At 34.4% G+C, this 24,870-nt stretch overlaps 1 protein-coding gene across 8 annotated transcripts in view; it reads left to right on the forward strand.

The window, feature by feature from the left end:
• LOC142984039 (uncharacterized) overlaps window positions 1-24,870 on the forward strand; it is a 98,229-nt gene that overhangs the window by 23,655 nt on the left and 49,704 nt on the right. Inside the window, exons 1-2 of one of the 8 annotated variants that reach the window (XM_076131352.1) lie at window positions 11,853-12,136; window positions 12,676-12,880. The exons of 5 other annotated variants lie outside the window; for them this stretch is intronic. In XM_076131352.1, coding sequence (XP_075987467.1) covers window positions 12,830-12,880 — 51 coding nt within the window. In that variant the 5' untranslated portion in view covers window positions 11,853-12,136; window positions 12,676-12,829. 2 more of the 8 variants (XM_076131354.1, XM_076131353.1) reach the window with 2 other exon arrangements.

Consider the following 24,870-nt stretch of genomic DNA (forward strand, 5'->3'; position numbering starts at 1 on the left):
TAATCCTGAGTGGCGACCATGAAAATCAAATGGCGCAGTGGTTAAGGTGATTGCCATGCGACTACCATTACGTCGCGAGGTCATGGGTTCGAGTCCCACACAGAACAATTATTCACAAATATCTTTTACGTGTCTGTTTGTACCTACTACTTACTTCTGAGTTCGGGGGCTGTCTTTAAAAAAACTCAGGCATACTGATAACTGCGTAAAGCGGTCATTCGTCTGATCCACTATTTTTTTTAGTATTTAACAGTTATTTCAAGGTTCACTTATTGCAAGCTTTGATGCCTAAATACATACCTAGTCTTCTGAAACAAAAATCAAAGTCAATTCATTCGGTAACCTCTAAAAACAACTGTCAAAAAAACGCGCCATTTCAACAAAATGGTCACTCAACCGCCAAATAATAAAAAAAAATAACAATAAGAAGTAAGACCTCAAGTTACGTCACGTTCAGTTATGAAACATGGCACAGGCAGCTGTATACAGCCAAAAACTTTTTATTCGTATTCTCGTAAAATAAAACGACAATGTAAGCATGTTTGTTGAATTGAAGCTGAAATACTTGGTCGAATTTTTATTTAAGGAGTTCCATAAAAATAACGAATGATTTTCTGGGTCCATTTTTAGTGTATGCATTGTTCAAAGGGTGTTATGTTTTTAAATAGCATGATAACATAAAAGCCAACTCGTATTTAAAATGAGTATTACTAACCGAATAACAGTATACAATTATTTTTAACCTATGTTTGTCCCACTGCTGGGTAAGAGTCTCCTCCCCCTCCCGAACGAGGGAAGGGTTAGGTCTTGAGTCGACCTAGCTGGTTGGGGACTTTGCTATCAAGAATCTTCTTACCTTCAAAATTAAATACTGTAATAAAAAGCCTATATAAAATTGTCTCTAGTATTTTATAAAATTTGTGTTGTCATAATATTTTGTTTATTTATGCCATTTCTGTTCTGTCGTCGTGTTTTGATTTAACACCGGCTCAAAGTCATAAATTAAAATATTGTTTTCGGTAACACAGCTGGCTGTTACTAATTTGTTTGTTTCCCTTGAATTTTCTTAGACGAGGGATATTGAATTACAGTTTCAGGTATACTTATCAGTTTTCAAAAAAGTTCTTAAAAATACCGATTTTGTAGTTGATTCTACGCCGTAAAGCTGGAAATCTTTTTAGATGGCTCCATTAGTAGTACTACTAGTTGGCATAAGGGGTCTAAAGGGAAGTTTTTGTAGTAAATGGTACTCATAGTCTACGATATTATTTCATCAAACTCTGGAAGTAGCCTTCAGAATTTACCATTGGTGTATTACGTACAATTGAAATCGTTTCAAGTCTTTAAGGCTCTTATAAGGCTGAACTATATCTTGGTGAAGGCACATACTTATGTATTTTATAATAATAAGCTGAGATAAGCTCTACCTGCATTTTTGACAGAATCAAAAACGTTGTTCAGATTAAAGTTCGACATCCATACTAATATTATAAATGCGAAAGTAACTCTGTCTGTCTGCTACTCAATCACGCCTAAACTACCGAATCAATTTACATGAAATTTAGTATGGAGATATTTTGATACCCGAGAAAGGACATAGGCTACATTTTATCCCGGGAAAATGACGCATTCCCATGGGAAAATTCAAGTGGCGGACGAAGTCGCGGGTAAAAGCTAGTTATTCATATAATTGATACGTTAGTAACTTTATCAATATTTTTACTTTAGTTGCAATAGACTGAATTAGACTGTAACTACACTCTCAAATTTCAATCCCACTATATTAACATCGTAAGTCAATAACGCTAAAGTTAAATTACACTCATGTAAAGTAGATGCTAACACTCGCATGCACTTAAACTTAGTCAAGTATTAAACTGAACGGTATTCTGTTTGTAATAGATAGCTGCGTTACAAACTTTGTTAGTAGCTTTGGAATTATGGTTTTGAAGCTTAGTACTTAGGAACCTACTTATATACTCTAATGCCGCCTTTTTCCAATAAGGATAGATAGACACCAGAAAACGTCACTTGATACGATCCTTACAAACTTTTCTTGTTACATTCACATCCATGCATACTTTAAATTCCAAATCTTATCCTGATTAGCATTGTAATTTTGGGCTGCTCTCTGTTTTTTAAGTAAAAACTAAGGGAGATTTTGTAAAATATAATTAATACATAGAACTCATGTAAAGTAGATGCTAACACTCGCATGCACTTAAACTTAGTCAAGTATTAAACTGAACGGTATTCTGTTTGTAATAGATAGCTGCGTTACAAACTTTGTAAGTGTCTTGAAACGATAGCTTTTGGGATTATGGTTTTAAAACTTAGTACTTAGGAACCTACTTATATACTCTAATGCCGCCTTTTTACAATAAGGGTAGTTAGAGACAAAAGAAACGTCACTTGGTACGATCCTTACAAACTTTTCTGGTTACATTCACATCCATACATACTTTTAATTCCAAATCTTATCCTGATTAGCATTGTAATTCTAGGCTGCTCTCTGTTTTCTAAGTAAAATCTAAGGGAGATTTTCTAAAATATAATTAATACATAGAACTCATGTAAAGTAGATGCTAACACTCGCATGCACTTAGTCAAGTATTAAACTGAACGGTATTCTGTTTGTAATAGATAGCTGCGTTACGAACTTTGTAAGTGGCTTGAAACGATAGCTTTTGGGATTATGGTTTTAAAGTTTAGTATTTAGGAAGCTACTTATATACTTTAATACCGCCTTTTTCCAATAAGGATAGATAGACACCAGAAACGTCAGTATTAAACTGAACGGTATTCTGTTTGTAATAGATAACTACTGTGTTACGAACTTTGTAAGTAGCTTGAAACGATAGCTTTTGGGATTATGGTTTGAAAACTTAGTATTTAGGAACCTACTTAAATACATTAATACCGCCTTTTTCCCATAAGGGTAGATAGACACCAGAAAACGTCACATGGTACAATCCTTACAAACTTTTCTTGTTACATTCACATCCATACATACTTTAATTTCTAAATCTTATCCTGATTAGCATTGTAATTTTGGGCTGCTCTCTGTTTTTTAAGTAAAAACTAAGGGAGATTTTGTAAAATAATAATATAATTAATACAAAGAACTCATGTAAAGTAGATGCTAACACTCGCATGCACTTAAACTTAGTCAAGTATTAAACTGAACGGTATTCTGTTTGTAATAGATAGCTGCGTTACGAACTTTGTCAGTGTCTTGAAACTATAGCTTTTGGGATTATGGTTTGAAAGCTTAGTATTTAGGAAACGACTTTTATACATACATACATAAAATCACACCTTTTTCCCGTAGGCACAGACTAGACGCCACTTGGTACGATCCTTACAAATCCTTGCTTCGTTCACATTCATATATCTTGCATGGATATAATAGAATATAATTATCTTTTCGATTTAATCTGGTTATGCCTCCATACTTTCACACTCCTGATCAGCACCTTGTTGTTACCTTACTCTATTTAGATTTGAAGGAAATACTACAAAAATCTGTTGATTTGATGTTATTTAAGATTTAAGTCGTGTCAGGTACCCACAGGACAGGCTTGCCTAGTGTGGGGCCACAGGATATTGTTTTACCATTGTTAATATTTTTGGCAATAAACTAATTTTTATTTTATTTTTTTATTTTATTTCTATAAGAGAGAGAAGGGAGATTTTCAAAAATACAGGGTATTTGTGGGTAATTTTTATACCATAATATCAAAGCAAACGACATAATTCTTACATTACCAACGATTTTTAACAGAAATATTGTAAAATCATTTGCTGATTAAAACATGCTGCAGGAGTTTCTTGTCAGCTCCTCCCGCGGGCCATGCCTTCCGGACTGGTGGTGAATTCACTCTCTGTAACATTGAGTGTCAGCATTTAACTTAAATCAATATATTTTTTGTTCTCAATTATACTTCACCGTAAACCTCTTAAAAACACAGCTCCATATTCACAAAAGTCAAGATTTTATCAAAACAATTCACCCTATTTAAAACGGTAAAGTCATTAGCGGTCAACAGGCACAGTTAAGGGCTCGCTATTAATACCGTACTTAGGGGATGGATTAGACACAATGGGGTCGTTTCGGCCCCAGGTGTCCGCTTTCAGGTAAATCCTTTAAATACCTTTTGAAATGTGTAAGGTAAGTGATATGGTTGGTAAAATATTATAACCTATGTGTTGGAGCGTAAACCCATAGATAAAGGGTCTTGTTTATTATAATTTCAGTGCCTGTAAGTACAGAAATAAAGATTAAATAGTTAATTACTAAAATAATCAAAGATTTCATTTCTCATTTCATTTTTCGATTCATTCTCCTCCCAGAATGTGAGAGAGGCAAAGTCTCGAGTCCAGCTCTTTGGCCAAACGCGGATTTAAGATTCCGTCAAAAACTGTTTGAACAAATTTCAGACATGCCATGTTACGATACTTTTCATAATTTTTAGAGCAAAGTGATATCCACATTACCGCGGAAAATCATTGCTATGTTTTTGACTGCTAAGCATAGCTTTGACTGATCAATCGTAATATATTACACAATACACATAATAGTACATTGATTTTGTTATTCATAGGTACAACAAATACTTATATTTGTAAGTCACCATCGCTCACACTACAAAAGTATTATTTCACAAAACTAGTGTCAATAAAGTCACTATGCGCTCACTGATCGGTTAACGATCTCTGGGTTAAGCAACCCTTGGCGCGGTCATTCCATAGATGGGTGACCGCATAGTGGTATTTAAGCTGGGCGTCTCCGTGCTTCGGCGGGCACGTAAAAAGTCGGTCCCGGCTGTTGTCTGCTAAGCTGACAGTCGTTAAGCCATGTCAACGGCCTCTCGGGCGGCTTGATCAACTTTGACACTAGGTTGTCCACTAACCATAGGACAAACAACAACGACCAGTGATATAACATCCCTAGTATTACCGTATCATGTTACTAACTAATACGAGTACGCAGTCGGTACATCATCTGACATGTAACTGAATCTCACCACAAAGCACTACGCTTAGTACTAAACTGTCACACTGATTTGTGGTCGCATACATATTTAAATGTTTCGCTTTGAGAGTTAGTGACTGTTTATTAAGTGGTATAATTGCTGAAATATGAATTTGGATATGCGATATTATTCTGAATTTTCGAAACTAACTAAAAGTCACCTTGTTTACCGAGAATTAGTCATTTAAACTTTCTTTAAAAATTCGGATGAAACCTTCAATACCGTAAAATTGTTTAATACATTTCTTGAGGCCAAAATCCCTAACTTGCACTTGGTTAGAGTGGTGCACTCAAGACCTAACCCTTGCCTAATTCGGGAGAAGACCTTTGCCCAGCAGTGGGACAGTAGGGGTAAAATGTCTTAGGGCGTTGATCAAAATTGATGATTTGTTGTTTTTTAATTTCGGTTTCAAGGATTCATTTAAAAGAACTTGAATCAATTATTTATTTTTAAATACGTTGCCAAAATTCGCCGCCGCGTCATGTTTTTACTCTATTTCGAAAGATTTACTTTTAAATTGACATTAAACAATGTATTTAATAAAAAAGTGTAACTATTTTACTTAGAATTAATATAAGTACAAGAATTTTCGTTTTTCTATTCGAACTAAGCTCCACTTAAAACGTGTCCTACTTAAGCTCCGTTTGTTTAAGCAATCTCTTATTTACCGTAGATTTACTCCGAAAACACATTATTTGTTGCCAAGTCATTGAATCTTTGGCGAAGTGTGAGGAAACCTATGATTTAAGACAGCCATACTCAACCTTCTTTCCGGTGGCTATATACATTCAGAAAAGTACTTACGGCCAATTGAACAGTAAATTTCGACTGGCTTTACTTTACATTTACCGCCTATCTTTTGGAAAAACAAACTCACCGATTAAGGGTTTGGTAGTCCAATAAAATTAAAATTATACATTAACCGCGGGCCTAAACTCAATGCCCCAAAATACCACATCTACCTAGGTGCCTTCTAGAATATCCCTCTAATGAATGAAAGCCTCTCTTGACGCCCACGTCAAAAGATAAAGTAATTGAACTTTTTTATTTTAACACCGACCGTTACAACCTTCCTTACTTAAACTAAAAAATCTATATAGTCCTCTAATTTTAAATGTTATTTCATGAGATAAATGTTAAATGTGTAGGGCCGAAATGGATGAGACAAGCGGAGGACCGTATAAAGTGGCGTGCTGAGGGGGAGGCCTATACTCTACAGTGGGTGGATACGGGCTGATTAGATAGATTAGATTGAATGAGATTAGTCATCACGGGACAACCCAATACATAAATTGACAGTAAATATGTGTCAAAAATGATGGATAGCAAAAAAAAATTCCTTCAAACATCCCTTTAGAACCCATTTCGTATTGTTTCTTCTTCAAGACTGTCACACAAAAACTCAGCACCCTACATTTCTATCCCCACTATAGACAGGTCGAGTATCCCAAAAGGGGCAATTTATCAAACGGGCACAAGGACACGTCCTGCCTTTATTATGAACACCGTATTGTGATCATCTGTCCTAGTTATTAGAGGATTTGTCAGATAGTGGTCGTTTGGTTTTAAAAGATAACCCTTTTGTGGGAGATGTGCGGTTTATTATGAAGTTGAAATGAAGGGCTTATTGTCTAGTAGTTTGTGAATAATATTTAGTTTATAATAGAGAAGTAGGGTAATACGTATATGCACATTTTGCCATTAATGTTTTGTAGCGTAAGTAAGTAAAAACTTATTTAATACTTTAAATGTTAGTAGATTTGAGACTTTATATTTCCATTCCTTTTAAATATATGTAAATTTCCCATTTCCCCATAAAATAAAGCAAATATAAAATTCATATCTTGTTCATCACTCTTGCTTGTTATTTAACAACTTAGGTTTCTTAGATTTTTGGACGATCAATAAGCTTTGTTTCACTGAAAGTTCCGCAGTTTTACCAGTCAATTCCTTAAACGTATCCCTCATCTAGCTCTAAAATAAAAAAGAACATAATACATAAAATATACATACAGCAGTCTATAAACATTACAAATACGTTCCTGTATTATACCTAGATACCTACCTACGTATTAGACTATTGGTAGTAAAGGTTTTTTATTATATGATATTTATTTATTTACTTATTTATTTATATCTTTTCAAAGATATCTAAACCAGACACGCCCTGTCATACTTCCTGTACTTTCAGCAGCCATTCCATTGTCATTTATCAAGGACATTTATAAAACTATATGATATAATACGTTTTTATGTCCTTATGAAGTTTTCTGAAGGCTTTCCAAGGCTTTAGAAAAACTTCCGTTTGTGAAGTTTTCCTTCTTTGTGCGTATTATATTATGTGATAGTACAGAAAATATGTTTGTATTACAAACAACAATAGTTTGTATATTATTGGCACAAATAACACTACAAATAAACCTAACATTATAATAAATATGATATCTTATTTCTTATTCTTATTTTTTTCTTATGAAATATATTATATTTGATATGTATGGATTATAGACGTGAAATTCAGTAGGTACACATACCAACTAATAATAATAACGTTTCGGCCTTTGAAAACTACCATTTATTACATATATTTTAAGAAGGCAGCTTACTAATTATAATATTTTAAATTAGCACATAACCCTCCTATCTGAATATTATAAGTTGTACAAAAGTGTCCTTAGTTTCGGAAAATGTCAACAGATGGCGTTAGTAGTTTCAAGACGAAGAAAGTAGGCACTATATTATTTTTACAAATTACTGCAGGGAATGTTCCCTGCATTGCAGAGGACGTACAAACATACAAATAAATTATATACACGATGGTATAACAACGGGATATTATGTAGATTGCAGTCCACGACGTGCAAATATTTGATCTGAATTCCGAGTACAATTACGTTTTAATCCTTTATGATTGCTCGGTTATTGTTTGTTGATACGCTTTTATATTTTTTGTCTCTTTTTCTCTTAATTTATTAAAATAACATGGGAAAGGACATGCGTTATAATTAAACTCTTGTTATACTCTTTTAAGTTAATAATTGCCGTTCAATTTTTAATCAAATATTTTTTATTCAACTACCAACGTTAATGTTATTTTACTTAAAGTATATTCATATAAATAATAATATGTTTTATTTCGCTACAGTTCGAAACTGTCTCCAATAGATGGCGTGCCATCGGTTTGTTTTAAGTAACTTACTTCAAAAGACAGGCTTGGTATTCGATCTGAGCTATTCCGTGACATATCATACCCGGTTGTTGTCAATTAATTAGTCGTTACGCCATGTCAAAGGACTGAGGGCGGCTTGAACAGCTTTGTCGACTACCGACAACCGGCCTGTCATCAAGAAATTTTGTATGAAAATCTGATCAGCACCTCTGACGGGCGAGGTAGGAACTATTTTGGCAGTAAATTTTAAATGTCAAACTCTCGATACTCGACAGTAACCACGTTTAAATGAATGAATAAATAGACAACGGCGGTATATAAAACTGTACCTTTTATCTTCAACAATCAACCGCTAAGGCAGATGACCGCGTGATGAGTGCTATTTAACTTGCAGCGGTGCAAACCATGCATTTCATTATCTTTATAATTGTTATCTATAATTACACTGTTACCTTACAAGCTGATTGTACAACTGTATAAAACTTGGGTTTAATTACTGGGTTAAGTATTGACAGTTTGCGTTTTCAGGAGATTTTTGAATCAGACCAATTTGATACTGTGCTTGGCAAAAATCTATATGCTTAACCACAGAATACACAGAACAAAACTAAAATGCATTAAGAGTGTATTTATAAATGTATTAATTTTGTATTTGTACCAACGAATATGCAAGGAGGGTTTATCTGTGTGTCACGCTATAACGCCTAAATTACTAAACAGATTTATGTAGTAACCAGCTGCCTATCTAAATCTGCAGTCCTTACCAACATTAGAAGTAAACACGGTTGGTTTGAAAAAGAAAGAACAAGGAAAATCTATGTGATTTTCTAGAAATAAGTGCAGCGGTCAGTAGTTCGTCCGACTGTTAAACACGAGGTCCCAGATTTAATTCCGGGGTCGTTCACAGTATATTGTTTTTTTCTCATTTAATTTATAATCATTCTCAATTGTAGCCCGGAGTTTAGTAACGTGTCCGGTATATATCAAATTACCAATCGACTCGCACCTATGGCATAGGACTAACATTGTTAATAGCGAAACGCAGGTTATTTCATACACGTCTGCTATCACCTTCGGGTCTAAGAGGCGTTATACTCGTATATATATATGAAACTATAAGTTTATCGGCTAAACAGACACACTGATGTTTAGTCTAACGTTGCCATGGCAACGCATGTGGGTTAGTATGCCGTACTATAAAGATTTATATGCGCTTCCTCCATCTTTAAGTGCACCGTGTTATGGTTCCGTTCTACTTGAGTAGAGGTGGTTTTTGGTTGATGTGTCGCGTCCGTCAGTTCAGTTTGGAGGTAGAATATGACTTCCACACGATGTATGTTGCATGATTGTTTCAAAGCTAAACCACTGATCTAATGTAGATACAATTTAGCATGAAGAATTTAGCAGATATAGATTCGTTTTACCTTTAATGTAATGTGTGTTTTTCACCTACTGAAATGGGTAAAGAAACCCTGACCGCGAATGGAGATATGTGGGCCAGCTAGTTACTTGTCCCAGCTTTTAGTATTTATATAGAATCAAAATCCCATTTTTATTTACATGGATTTTGCTATAAATACAATAGTTTTGAAAAACATCCAGGTACAATATATAGATTGATATCTATCTTATGTATATTACTTAAACAAACTTCTTTAAATTCATAACACAACAATCCAATCATCTCGCAAATTGCTTTGCTATAAAAAACTAGAAATAACAAGAGCTAAAAGGTCAGGTGCATCGAAAGCTTAACTATTTAACTCAAGGAATGCAACACATGGCGTGTTATTTGTGAACCTATAAATAGAAATTATGAACAAAGACTTAGTACTATGAGTACTATGTAAAGGTCATTTCTATACTGACTATATTTGTAACTTACAAATACTTTAATTTTGGAAGCAGTTGTCCATAATCGTTTAGTTAGTGGATAACAAATTGTCAAAGTTGATTAAGACGCTGAATTGATAACAACCGGGGCAGCCTTCTATGTGGAAGCACGGAGATGCTTAATTACCCACTAGCAGTCATCCATCTAAAGAACGTCCTCGCTAAAGGATGCTCAACCGGCTGATCGTTTACTGACAGGTAAGCGTGACTACATAAGCCTATGAGCTTCTTACAATAGTTCTTAGCATTTTTTACGCTTAATCAACAAAATAAACAATCAGTTTTATTAAGACTCAGGAAAAATCCCTCCAAATCCGAATCTTTCGTTGAAGGCAATTATCGTTACACAGCATCTAATCTAAAAATTACTACAAAGAAAAGTAAATACACACATTATTTCAGCACTAATTAACTTTACTAACCTACTTACTATAAATGCAGTAAACAAGCGAAATTCAACTCCATTTCCAATAAAATGTAGTTCATTATAGAACAGTTAATTCACTCGGACGGGTCATTAAGTCTCGAGAGGGTTGATCCGACGTCTAGCCTCATTTGGACATGTCCACCCGAAATAATAAATGAACAGTAAGAGTTTATTTCCAAAATTGCATGTATATATTAACAGTTATTGTGTTATATACTCGTAATTATCGACCTTATATCATTTAAATATTATGTTGAGGATACTTAGGTATCCATACCTTATTACTGAACAGTACTTTAAACGAAATCACTTTTTTTTCAAGAACTTTTTGCAGATATAATGTCTCCGAAATCAATGTTTATTTGTAAAAACTACTTCTTTGGTCTCAACCTACCCCTATGAGAAAAGGGCTTGATTTTATGTACCTATGTTTGTATTAGCTACTCTGATGATTACTGCTTAACCTAATCGTGTTTTTTTAAAGCTGATAGATTATATTCAGTGAAAAGATTTGGCATTTATTTTCTTCAGAGACAATTTTCCACATAAACTTCATCCAAAGACTTTTTATAAATACCTCCATATTAATGTTTTTTATTTCATAAAATATGTCTTTCATACTTAATGCTTATTTGTATAAAACCATTATCCTAAGTAGTGAAAGTACTCTAAAAGTTATTAATCAAAAACGACATCAGTTCTTTAGATATTTCAGTAAAACCGTTCTTAACCTTGAAATAAGTCACATTGTTAGAATATTTGGAACTTCTGCGTACAGTTTAATTAAGAACTCATTACGTCAATGAAAATGCTTTATTGAAAGCGGAAAATACTTGGAATATGGTGGACGCCATTCATTTTTGGCGCCAAATTACTTTTATTATTGGTATTTTTTTGTGTAACCTCGGACTGGATAAAAAGATGCCTATGGTATTGACAATGCATAATATTTATTATAGTAGGTATAGGGAGTAATAGGGACTTAATGTTTAAAGTTAAACGACACGAATATAGACGAATAATATTTACCTAATTGGTCACTTATAATTGTACCAATTTATTCATTAGTAAAAAACATACAACCTATTATTTTAATGCCCTAAATAATTCCGTAATTTTTCCATCAAAAATCAACATAATTTCCCCAAAGTTCATTGACAATCCCAAATTTTATTGACATTTATAAACACACCCATGTCGGGGCAGACAGCGCGCGGCACGCGAGCGCTCGCCGGCCGGCGCTGCCCGCCGCCGCGGCGGTCAGTGCGTGCGCCCCACACCGTGGTATTGATCCCACCACCTGCTCCTCGCCACCACTCCCACTCGCTCCACTTACTTCTTCTAGTCGGCCATCGCCCCGCGACACGATACCACATTAAAATAAAATACAATAAAGACGCCATTACAAAAATAAATTGCCGCTTTTGGCGCCTTTTCGCGTTCAAACGTCAAACTGTGCCGCGAAGTACCGAGTGGACTCGATTATTCAGCCTGTTGTTTTTTTTTCTGCTCACGTGTTCGAGTGCCGTGGTTTAAGTGCTAAAAAAGTGTTGCTAATACTTTGTACATAATTGCACAATGAGGTGACTCACGCCGACCTGGATCTTGGATGTCAGGCATTATCTCATTTAAAGCGTTAATATCGTAATTGCGCTAGTTAGCCGGCGCGCTACAGCTAAATTGTACTGAATTTTACATGTCTCATTAACGTAACAGTGTTTATTGACACACGCGTATACCGTACAACAAATGTTTTAAGTGAGTAGCAACAAAACTAATTGCTTTCCCGACATACCGTTGCAATAGATAGCAAAAAAGGAAATTATTATCAGCCATCTATCAGATGCAAATTATCGCGCCACTTATAGACCCCTCCGGAGAGAGCGAGACGGGCGTGTTGTCGTCTCGGCTGGCACACTAACCCGATCGAGCGTAATAACAGATTTTTCTTGTAACCACCTATCTATCAGCTGTTGGCGTCCGGCCGTGTCAGATAGTAGGTGTTTTTCACTGCGCGGGAGGAAAATGCATAAAAATTTGCATAGTACGGCGTCATACAAGTAGTTAGTATAGTGAGTCAGGCTGTCGGCGGTGGCGCGAGCGCGGACGCCAACAATTACGTTTTTTGCGCGAACAATTTTCTAAAACAGATAACCACGCTTCTGCCTAGAAAACGAAACGTAACGATTTTTTATCGATTCTATTTTCGAATTTCGAGTGTATTGACTGTTTTTGTGTTGTGTTTTTACGACTAGTGTTGTGCCTTGTGAAATGTGATTCGACCTTTTTTAGAGTATTTTTATAATGGAAAGAAGTGTTCTGGCGGAGTCGAGGCACGTTCAGTGGGCTTCTGAAGTAAGTATTCTAATCTTGTCTAAAAAAACCTATTTATTTAACAGTACAAACAAATATACACGTTATTGTTGATCATAGTTAGTGGTCAAAACATTTATTTGATGAATCTTTGCAATCTTTAAAAAACACAGCAAACCATATCTAATAACTCACTAATCGTAAACATTACGTAATTACTTATAATTAGTCTAATTAAATAGGTACCTGTAAACTTTTCCATGGCAAGTATGAGTTTTTTAACCAATTAATTTTAACAACTCAATGAAATAATTAACAAGGAGTTTTGTTTCCTTATTTTTTTTTATTTTGGCTGTAAATATTATGACCTTTGCCGTCCCTCGCGTGGGTAATGGCGGCTCGGTGGAATGAATATTAAATGTGAATGGGATTTTTTTATGAGCCTCCACACAAATGCAATGTATGAAATTATTAATAAACCTCAGTGTCTATTGTTTTGGTTATCAAAAGAACAATGGATGGATCTTTTTCAATCATTTTATTCTTATTTTTGTGGATGTAGAAGTTTGGAACTTATATAACTAACAAATTTGTTAAAAAAAAGAGATGTTTAAGCAAATAAAAAATATTTGTTTTCAATGCCCTCTATTATATTTTTGGAAAAGGGTTAAGTAACCTACTTGAATTTTCAATTTTTGATTTTATTTTTATGTTTATAAATAAATATTAAAATAACTTAAACAAACATAAGCCAATATTTTCCATTGTCAAATAACTTTAGTCAAAGACAATTTTAACATTAATGCACCTCAAAACTGTTTAACCAATTAAAACCTAGACAACCACACAAAACAAAAAAGAACACAGTTTCTTCAGAAAAGCCAACAGCGACGCATATTCTTTCATTTCTAAAAATAAACTAGACTAACACAGTTTTTAATTAACTAAAGACTAGAGTCTAGCTAAATTTCTAGCCTCATTTCAGCTAACACGTGATTCAGAAACCTAAAAAGTCTATCTAGTCTATATTAGACTATATAGTCGGTATTCCCACTAATTATATTGCGAAGGTCGTTTCAAAACGCACAGTCACTCTTTTTCAGTGTCGACTTCAAGAAAAAAACTATTAGAAAAACTAATTCGTTATATTTCTTTAGTTACATTTTGTGTTTTTAAAGATATATGTATGTGGCTACTGGAGTGTAAGTTATTTGTAATAGAAATAAAATTGATTCTGTAGAAATAATAATATAGAAAAACAAAATTCAATATTGTATTCTTTTGTTACAGAATAAAATATTGAATTTCGTATTGTTCATAATTTTTATATTATAATATACATATTACAACAAATATGAAGATGGAGTGGAATTTAGTTTCTACCTTCACCTGTGAAAATAAAGCAATACATATAATGCCATTGCATAGCATTGTAATGAGTGTCTGATAGCGTATCCAATAGATAAAACGGCAGCAAATTTATAATCAATCCTCAATTTTCCACTTCTTAAGTTAACCACTAGTTATCCAGGAGTAATGAAACGTGTTGTAAATCTAGGTATGCTGATATACTTCTATGCATACATTAGGTATAAAACCTTTTTCCCCTTTCTGCCTACAAGGCTCCACTCCATCACGCCCCGTCCTGAGTCAGACCCTTTACGATAGGGGGCGAGTTGGAACTTGCAAGGGCCTCCATAGGGGTGAATCTTAAATAGTCAGCCTTTCTTGGAAAATGCTTGGGAAATTACCAGCTGTTTTTACTATAATAGGTTTCGCATAATAGGGTATTGTGTGCAATTATTTAAAACTAAGTTTGTTAAATTACGTAAATTTTCTTTGACGGGCAATTTTGCTAATTGAACACAAAACGTAGCAATTGTTTACAGAAGTAAGAAACTTCATGATGGAAAATAAACAAAAAATGTACTTACTTTTACCATCGGCTCTTAAAGAACTATAAAATACAAAAACATAAATTTTCAATTATAATATTCAAGTATCGTATATACGCATGAACGTGTCTTCTTCTTATCGTATAGTTAGTGGTCAACCTAGTGTCAAAGTATGAAAACGTTACATTGTATAACTCGGAAATCTAACCCGAGACCAAATCCGTCGCTTACTATACTCAAAGACCAAAGCAATAAAGATCATATCACTTGACTAATGCAGTTAAAATATAAATACCATTACTTCAACAGATAAAAACTTCAATAATAAATCGTTTACTAAAATAAATATAAACATAATCATAAAACTTTGAGTTATGTGAAAGAGTCATAACAGTTATTATGAGTGTGCACTCAAAAATAAAGTGATGTTATTTATACTGCTAATGTTGCACACTCAATATTGTATGATGAATGAGTAGTACCTGATGTTGCGCATGTGTTGTAAAGGTTTGAAGAACTTAATTTATTTGTCACCTGAAAAATTTAGAGATAGCTAATCTTTCCACTGAAACATCATTAAAACCGGTAAGGTTAGTTTTTGGTTCTAAGGTTCCCTTATCTTTCAATTTCGGGCTTGAGACACAAACAGCGTGTTTTTAGTTACTAAATGCAGGGTAAGCAATATCAGCAATCCTGCTAACTACTCCAGCTCTTCGACCAATGGCTGGGATTTGAACTTACTAAATCAAAATCAAAATCAAATCATTTATTCATTCAGGTCAAGTGCTGACACTTATGATAGTCAATGATACAGAGAGTGAATTTACCGCCAGTTCGAAAAGTAGGGCCAATGAGAAGAGCTGGCAAGAAACTCCTGGCCACTCTTTTTAATCGCCAAATGATTTTAACAATATTTATGCTGGTATAAAACATTTTGTAAGTAGCTGCTACCTACCAACACTACCGAACACACTTTGGTCATAACATAAATTAAATCAATATATTAAGGTGCTAATAAACAAGATATAAATAGTATTGGAAGCATGTTGGGAGCATCTACCCACATAATAATATAAATGAAATCGTAAGAGGCATTTCAAGAGCATACTGTGGTAAAGGAAGTACAGTTAGTGAAACGAAGTTGCTTTAAAAAAATTATGGCAGTCACCACACCCAGGACGACCAGTCACCCCAAGCAGCACCCGTTCACGAGTATGACGCGTGGACCAGCCATCACCCCCTTCGCACATACTAGAAGGAAGGGGATGACCCGGCACACGACGCCGCCGCAAGCAATGACATTTTAGTGAGCATGACGAACCTTGGCATGGGAGCCCACCAGTTCAAGTCATACTTAATCTCAATCACGTCCAATATCTTATCCATTGGGCTACTGTAATTTAGTGTTAAACCTATAAGATATTTCACAACTATGTACATTAGCAATAAAATATCTTAGCTTTATTTCAATTTAGCTCTTTTCAGAATAAAATCTATAATAAATTGAATACATAGATACATAATTTTTACATACTTATTTCGCTTAATTCACATCCATACATCTTGTCATACAAGAAAGCCGGTTACGAGTACTACAAACAAATAATCTAAGCCTGAAATTATAAAAAATCAATCACATTTTAAGAAAAGTTCACGCTAGGACTTTAGCCCCATATTCCACCCTCAAACCCCATCAGTCCAATGAACTGTTAGCTATTTATTCAACCTAATTACAACCCCTTTTCGACCTATTTTAAACGACAACCTTTGGAACAAGATCTGAGTACTTTGAACCGATTCCATTACATCTTTTGAAGGGAAACCTTAAAAATAAAGTTTTGAACTTTCTCCTTAATATTGAGTTATTGTGTAAAGTTTGAGTGCTTGGAAATTATATTAATTTAATTTTAGTGTATGAATTTCTGAGTTATTTAAAATATAATGGATTATACGGTTCAGCTGCTAAAATAGGAGACGAATCAATATTCGTTCTCTATTTCGGCAGCTTAGGAGATTTGATTCTTATCTTAGCCTTTAATTTAGCTTGGGTTTTTAGCTATCTCCAAGGAAAGTTTCATCAAACCATACTATCTTTTTAATCGTGAAAATGTGACAAGTATATGAAAAAAAATTGAGATCAGTGTAACGACTCATGGATATAATTGTCATATTACCTATCTAATACATAAAATGACAGCAAATATGATGAAAATTCCGTCAATATTTCAACTGATAGTCTAACCAAAACTTATTCAGAAGTAGTAAAACCGGCTATTAATAACAATTAGAATAAAACATTTCAATCAATAACCTATATATTTACCTAACCACACCATTACAGCCCAATACCAGTCTAAAGTCATTATCAAAACAATTCCTTATAACTTCTAAACCAACATAGTATCAATATAATCTTAAACGAAGCCATATGACCAGCCTAGTATAGCTAATCTTAATACCAGTAATATATTTCAGCCGCGCTATCCACACGATGTGAGAAGGTTCCCAACCAGCTTAGCACACGGAGTATAACGCCTATGCCTACAGTAATAGGTCTTCGGTCTCGTTGAATTTATGACACGAATTCTCGTTACTTTTCTTATCTTATGCATACATAATATACATTATATTAGGATAAATTTGACCTTAATATATTAATTTCATACAAACATATATAATATTGCGCCTTTTCCCAAAGGGGAAGGCAGAGAACAAAGAACACTACTTCGTACGATCAAAAACTTCCTTTGCCTCTACTATATCCATATATCTTGTTATGCAGGACCACTAATGACAAGTAATATGCACCTGACCTTTTTGCAAGACATTACCCATATGATCTGTGCATATTAATTTTAATTAAAGCCGCTTAATATACTTCTGTAGTCCAAATGGCGGCCTTTCTGACTTCTCACCACAAGGTATCAGGTTCAAGCAAAGTGCTTTTGGATATATTAAAAATATTATGAACATGTAGTTCATAATAATTTTATCAATATAAGTCGTACATAGCAACAGCAGTACATAGCAATAAGCTCGCCCATTCATACATATGTGTATTTCTATACCTCTGCGTACATCTCAAGATATAAAAAGCGAGAATTCTAAGAAAAAATAACTTTGAGACAGACCAACGGACAACCAAACGTCTACCTATCGTACCTCTTTGAGATACGAAACTCTAAATACTTATACGCAAATAAAAACCCGACGATCTCAAGATTTACTTTCCAGAAAACTCAAGCAAGAGTAAACTCTTAGAAAATATTTGAAGCAAAATATCTAAGAATATATTAGCGTTGTATCCATCATCCCGTGTTATTACCACTTACCGTGGATCTTGAGTGTGTCTGTATTTTGTGATAGATTCTTCCGAATTCATCTGCATAGATATTATTGAGTATTAATCTAGGTTATAAACCAACAAATTCCATTAAAATCCATTCAGTAGTAACTTAGACAAATCTTCACTCACGAATACAGGCTCTGCAACGCCTAACAAAAGACCTTTGCACCAGTCGTGCAAAATTCCTTGCATTTATTTCTTCTGACGCTGTGTCGATTTTCTGGCGAAGTTCTAATAGATTTTATATTGATTTCGAATACTGAATACAACCTGCATCCGGGCCACAGTTGTTAAAGTCACCTTCACACATAACAACTATTTGTACGATCTGGTTGTACTTTGTGTCCGTTGTTTGTATGTCTTCTTTTAAATATTCAACGAAATATGAAAGATTTAAGTATGTGCTTAAAGTACAATACACATTGTTTGTGGCTAACATGTCTTAAGTCTATGATTATAATTACCTACTCTCGTTACCAAGATCTAATTAAATAAAACTTTTTATTTTATAATTAGATGTGATGATAAGTGAATTTGTTATTTATAAGTAAGATCTAGACAAAAGATATATAAGAACATAAAAATAGATTAAAATAGACAAATGATTTCTTAAGATCGTAGAAAATATACACTTTTTTAAGAATATCTCAGACACGATGTCAGAAATTACTTCGAGATCTTAACATGGGACCACATGGGAAGCAACACTATTCAAATAACAAAAACTGTTTAAAACCTTATTAAAAAAGTACGAAAAAAACATAAAAAACCATTTGAATCAGTCATAGTCCTTATTTAGTCAAAACATAACACACATTTTCAGAAATAAATTAATTCACTGGTAGAATCCTGAAAAGAGACTTATTACGATAACAGAAAAAATATATGGTGAAACTTTCAACATAACAATACACAAGAATTTTTCAATCTCCTCACACAATTTCATAAAATCTTAACGTATGTTATTTACTTGATAATAACAAGAACAATCTCCTAACCATCTTACTCTGAAAGACAATTAAGCTCAAATACCATTGTTTTGCAAGTTGGCTAACGTTTTGTATATTTGAGAATTTAGTGCTAATTAAAGCAAATGTGATTCGGTCTGGAATTAGATGGGAGTTTTAAACATGTAAAAGCAACGATTTCACAATAGCCGACCCGCGCGACTCTGCTCACATAAGAAGTTTCATTCCCAATTTCAGCAGTTAAGGGCCCATGTTTGGAAAAAAAGGTTGCTTACTTTTGATAACGTTTCTTTGATCCGGGATCATGGGCAGTAACTATCTCCGTGCCAAAATGTTTCAGCAGTTTAGTCGTAAAACCATCTATACTAATACTAATACTAATATTATAAAGCTGAAGAGTTTGTTTGTTTGTTTGTTTGTTTGAACGCGCTAATCTCAGGAACTACTGGTCCGATTTGAAAAATTCTTTCAGTGTCAGAGAGTCCATTTATCGAGGAAGGCTACAGGCTATATATCTTCACGCTACGTCCAATAGGAGCAGAGTGGCAATAAAATATGTTACAAAAACGGGGAAAATGTTGACCTATTCTCTCTTATGTGACGCAAGCGAAGTTGCACGGGTCAGCTATTTTCCAAAATTATGAGTTTTTCTATTAGTAAAAATACCCTGCACAACTGTTTCTAATGAATGCAGTTTCTATAAAAACCAATGTTACCTGTGTTCATTATGCTAATTTAACTTTTTAACTTTCTTCAGTGTTTCAGCGAGCTTTCCTTGTAATATTATGTAAATTACTCTGCTTACTAATTACAGACGGTTAGCGTACAAGCTAAATGAGGCGAATCTGGAAGGACTTTTGTAGGGATACTGATTCTCTTGTGAAAAAAGTTTTATTTGCATTGCTTGAAGGATATACATTTCTTTTTTTTTTCTTTGAAAGACAACTCCCGCACTATGAGAATTGCTCTTGTGACGCGTGGACTTTTACAAACATACAAACAACGGACACAAAGCACAACCAGACCCGAAACAATTATTTGTGGATCGCACAAATATGTGAGAATAATGTGGGAATCGAACCCACGATATCCCGACACAATGGTAGCGGCGTGGCGACCTACACCACTGCGCCAAGGCAATCACGCCCTTTCCCCATAGGGGTAGGCAGAGACTAAATAACACCACTTGGTACGATCCTTACAAACTTTCCTTGGCTCATTCATATCCATACATCTTGTCATACAGGACAGCTGGTTACGAATACTACGCACCCACGATATGTTTTATATCTATACAAATATTATAAAGCCGAAAAGTTTGTTTGTTTGAACGCGCTAATCTCAGATACTGCTGCCTGGTCCGATTTAAATTTTGACCCATTCTCTCTTATGTGACGCAAGCAAAGTTGCGCGAGTCAGCTAGTACTCTACAAATTGCTTAAGATACTCATTTCTGTTTTAATTAAAGCACAATCACTAAAACATTAAATACTAACGTCAAATGGCTGCCGTGGAAAGCGCAGAATTTTTGCCATTTAATTAATGAACAGTGACACGGCAATTCATATTGTTTTGGCGAATGGTTGATGTGCCACCAAACTATTTTAATTACGGGAATCTTAGGGAATTTGTGTTATTTTTAGCTACTTATTACACGGAGTTTCATGGCGCTACGGCCGTGGAAGAAAACGCTTTACTAAAAGGGAAAAATAATCTTGGATTGTAGAAATACATCCTTTGTTGAAGCATTTTTGATTGTTCATTGGGTCAATGCATAGGTTTTCAGGTACTGAAAGAAAATTTCAATCTTGGTCTAGACCATGAAGAGACAAATCTTTATATGATTCGAGATCAATTGATTCAAGTTTTAGTGTGTATGATTGTCATTTGTTTGTCAAGTTCCTTTCAACTAAAAATATATTATTTAACAAACTTTAAAGAATATCCTTTTCTTCAAAAGTTACTGAAGACATTTGTTATAGTAGATATGATTTAATATTATAATAGTAAAATGTATGCACCCGTACAAACATATTTTCAAATAAATTGTCTGTCAGCATTTCACGATGTTCTTCATTTATAAAGTAAACTAACATGTCCGCACTACTAGTGAGTGCACGTCTAGTGACTATAGCGACTAACACAAACATAGACTCGGCACAAACAGTCGGAGGTCGTGCTAATGTTTGTACGAAGTCTTGCCCCAACATTGTAATGATACTAAGAAATACACGTACTAAGCTGTACTATCTTGAGTCTTAGTCATTCGCAGCTATCTCTATCACTGTTAATAATACCTTAAACTTGTTTAAACTTGCTGAAAAATACTGGCATGCGGAAATCCCATTAGTGTGTTTTTTGACGCCATATATTCCCTTTTCCCGCTAGCATTTATAGAATGTTTATTGAATTTCTTGGTCTCCAAAGCATTAAAAAGACCTTGTTCTTATTATAAATGCAAAACTCAGAGTATACAAGCTACATTTTTGAAAAAGACTTTAATGCGAGAATACTCCATCAGGCAAGGTCTCTTTACATTCAAGTTAAAGGTCATATGCAGAAATGTAACTGAACTAAGCAATTTTGCAGTATTTGTCACTTTTATCGTAGCGAGAGAAATATTATTGACCACTACTTAAAATTGCATGATGTGCATTCGCTACAAAACTACTTCAACACTGTTTAAATTCAATAAAATCCAAGATATTAAACACTTCTTAGTAACCTCAAAACCTCCTCAAAAGCTATATATTCTTCAACAATACATATTAAATCTATCAGCCACTAATTGACCGTCTCCCACCGTTTCTCCATCACAATATACATTACGTGTTCTTTGTGTTCCACTCCCATGGCTTTCTACTGTATTGTGACGTCATTGGCTCCCATACCGTCGAGATGTTCGGTCTCACGTTTCGCTTTTTGTAGACATGGTAACTGTATTTAATGATTTACTTCGGCTAGTTAGAAATATCGTTCTCGCACAGTGTCATCCTAACCCAGTAACGAATAATAATAATGTATAATAATAATTATTTTTTGAATATTAAAGCTGTCTAAATGGGCCTCTACGTGTTGGCTTCGACGCCACGCACGCCTTCTAAAAGTTCGGGACTCCTTAGCCCTGAGATAATGAACAGACATACAATAATGAAAATGGTATAATTGATGAAATCAAATGAAAATTAACTTATGAACTGGCAGTTTTTAGATCAGTAGACTATATGACTACGATCATTCAGATCTGAAAAGAATACGACTGCTGTTACGATGGACTCTTCCTGTGTTAAGCCATCTGGGTATATATAAAAATATGAGAATTTCCTCAATAGTGGCCCGAAATTCGGTGGCTGATATATGGCGAATATTTTACATAGCGAAACGTGAGTGTGTTACATACACCTCTACTTACACTTTTGATACATACAAGCATTCATAAAATTATCTCTTTTTCCCATAGGGGTAGGCAAAGATTAAAGAACAGAAGCAACATTCAGAAAATGATGTTCTTTACCTCTTTACCATATAGTTTAATGGTACTACACTAGTACTATGGTTACCATGGCAACGTATTTTTAAATTACATGCCAGACACAGACGCGTAGACATGGGGAACGGAAGCAAATGGGATTTGCTTGGGATTTCATTCTAGACTGTCACATAGCTTGTTTAGTTTTATATTTGTTTGTAATAGCTTGAAGATATTGTTATCTTCACTTTAATATATTTAAGAGCAAGTCTTTGTTTGAATACTAACTTCCCTTAAGTTTATTCCATGTTACAGCTGTGTAGAACAGTACGTAAGTTTAGTCTTTTTTGATAACTCTGACACTTTACAGTAATCTTACAAACAACGGACAATTAGACCTGCAACAACTATTAGTTGGTACAAATAGTTTATTGGTAGTATTGATAACATTTCTTGTATTGTAAACAGTGCTGAAACGTCAAGCAAACCGAGTTTGACCCTTAATTGCAGTATTATCTATACTAATATTATAAAGCTGAAGAGTTTGTTTGTTTGTTTGAACGCGCTAATCTCAGGAACTACGGGTCCGATTTGAAAAAATATTTCAGTGTTAGATACCGCATTTATCGAAGAAGGCTATAGGCTATATATTATCACGCTACGGCCAATAGGAGCAGAGCACCACTAAAAAATGTTATAAAAACGGGGAAAATTATGGCCCATTCTATTCTCTCTTATGTGACGCAAGCAAAGTTGCGCGAGTCAGCTAGTATTAGATAACCGAACTACCGAGCAATGTTTCAAACCTTATTTCATCCCCATGAAGGTTTACTTTCAATAACCGTAATGGCCTGTTTCATTCTGTATCTTCAATATTATCTCAGTGTCAAATTTTATCAATCCACCTTGTGTTGATTTGATGAAAAAGTAACAAATAAGTTTTTACACATACTTTAGCATTTATAATATTAGGTCGGGGAAAAAGTCTTTTCGCATTATAATATGTATGACCTTGTAATAAAATCTTTTCTCGACACAAAGAACCTCGATATTTTGGTACCTCACGAGCTCACTGAAAGAAACCTAATGAACCGTGTACTCATTTGTGATTCTTGAAGCCAAAGAGATTTTATTGCAAGTTCATACATACTATAATGCAAAAAGACTTTTTCCCCGACCTAATATTACTTAGTAGGATAGTTATGTGCTACAAAAGGGCTTGTATCTTACACCTTTCATATTATAAAACGATGCTAACAAAACAAGGACAGTGCGTCACTTAAGTGAAGTGTTGATAGTAATATATTAGAAACACGAGTGATTGATAACAGATAACAAGCAGGTAGTGAGTGGACAATATTAATAACTTTAAAGTGTGGCTATTGTGGACAAGTTATATTAAATTTATTATAATACATTTCTGTCTCGCTGCTGAGCAAGAGTCTCACTCCCGAAATAAGGTAGATGCTAGGTCCTGGGTTTACCACACTGAATCTATGACACTTTGCATTCATACAAGAGTCGTTTAAGACACTCAAACAAACTTACATGGCTTTGGGTCTATTGTCCTAGTTAGCAACCACCTTGATCGCATTTTAACGTGCAATACACAGAGATGCTGAACATAAATAAAACTACGTATTTTTGCGTAGCTTAGCGTCCCTGTGCTTCAAAATGGGTTCTAAATGTCGACCCTGGTTAATAGACATAGATAGTAGTTATATAAACCCAATAGACATAGTAGGTGTTAAGCCACAACAAAAGCCTTCAGGAGCCTTAAAATCTTTGTCAAGGTAGACCACTAAATAACATTATCTTCATCTTGACCTTACCTAACTCACTATTTTTTTCTATAACTATCTATCAGACGTTAACTCTGTCTAACCCTTATATAAGTGAATTGTCTAACCAAGTAATTAATGAAAAGGTGCTTACCCATCTAAAACCTGTTCACGACAACGTCGCTTAACCTCATCCAATATCTATCGAAGTAACTTTTAAAAGTCCAAATGCATTTAAATATATTATCAAAACATCCCGGATCTATAAAGAACGGTACATACAGTTTGAAACTTTCTTGAACATCGCGTGACCGTGTCGAATGCCTCGCACAAATCACTATCTCCTAGTTTCAGTGCATATTGATAGAGGTCGTTGTGCCGTACTAGGTTACCTATTGTACGATCAGTTTTCTAAGTTTTAAACTGTGACAGTTGAAGCAAATTGTAGTGGGTTAATGTTTTAAATGGTACACACGAATCGGTAGGTTTTTCAGCAGTTGCCATATTATGGTTTTGTTTGAATATGCCCATTAAACATGTATGACACTACATAGACCGTTACATAGTTCTATC

Source organism: Anticarsia gemmatalis, chromosome 25 (genome assembly GCF_050436995.1).
Source record: "Anticarsia gemmatalis isolate Benzon Research Colony breed Stoneville strain chromosome 25, ilAntGemm2 primary, whole genome shotgun sequence".
In the NCBI taxonomy this organism is placed as follows: Eukaryota; Metazoa; Arthropoda; class Insecta; order Lepidoptera; family Erebidae; genus Anticarsia; species Anticarsia gemmatalis.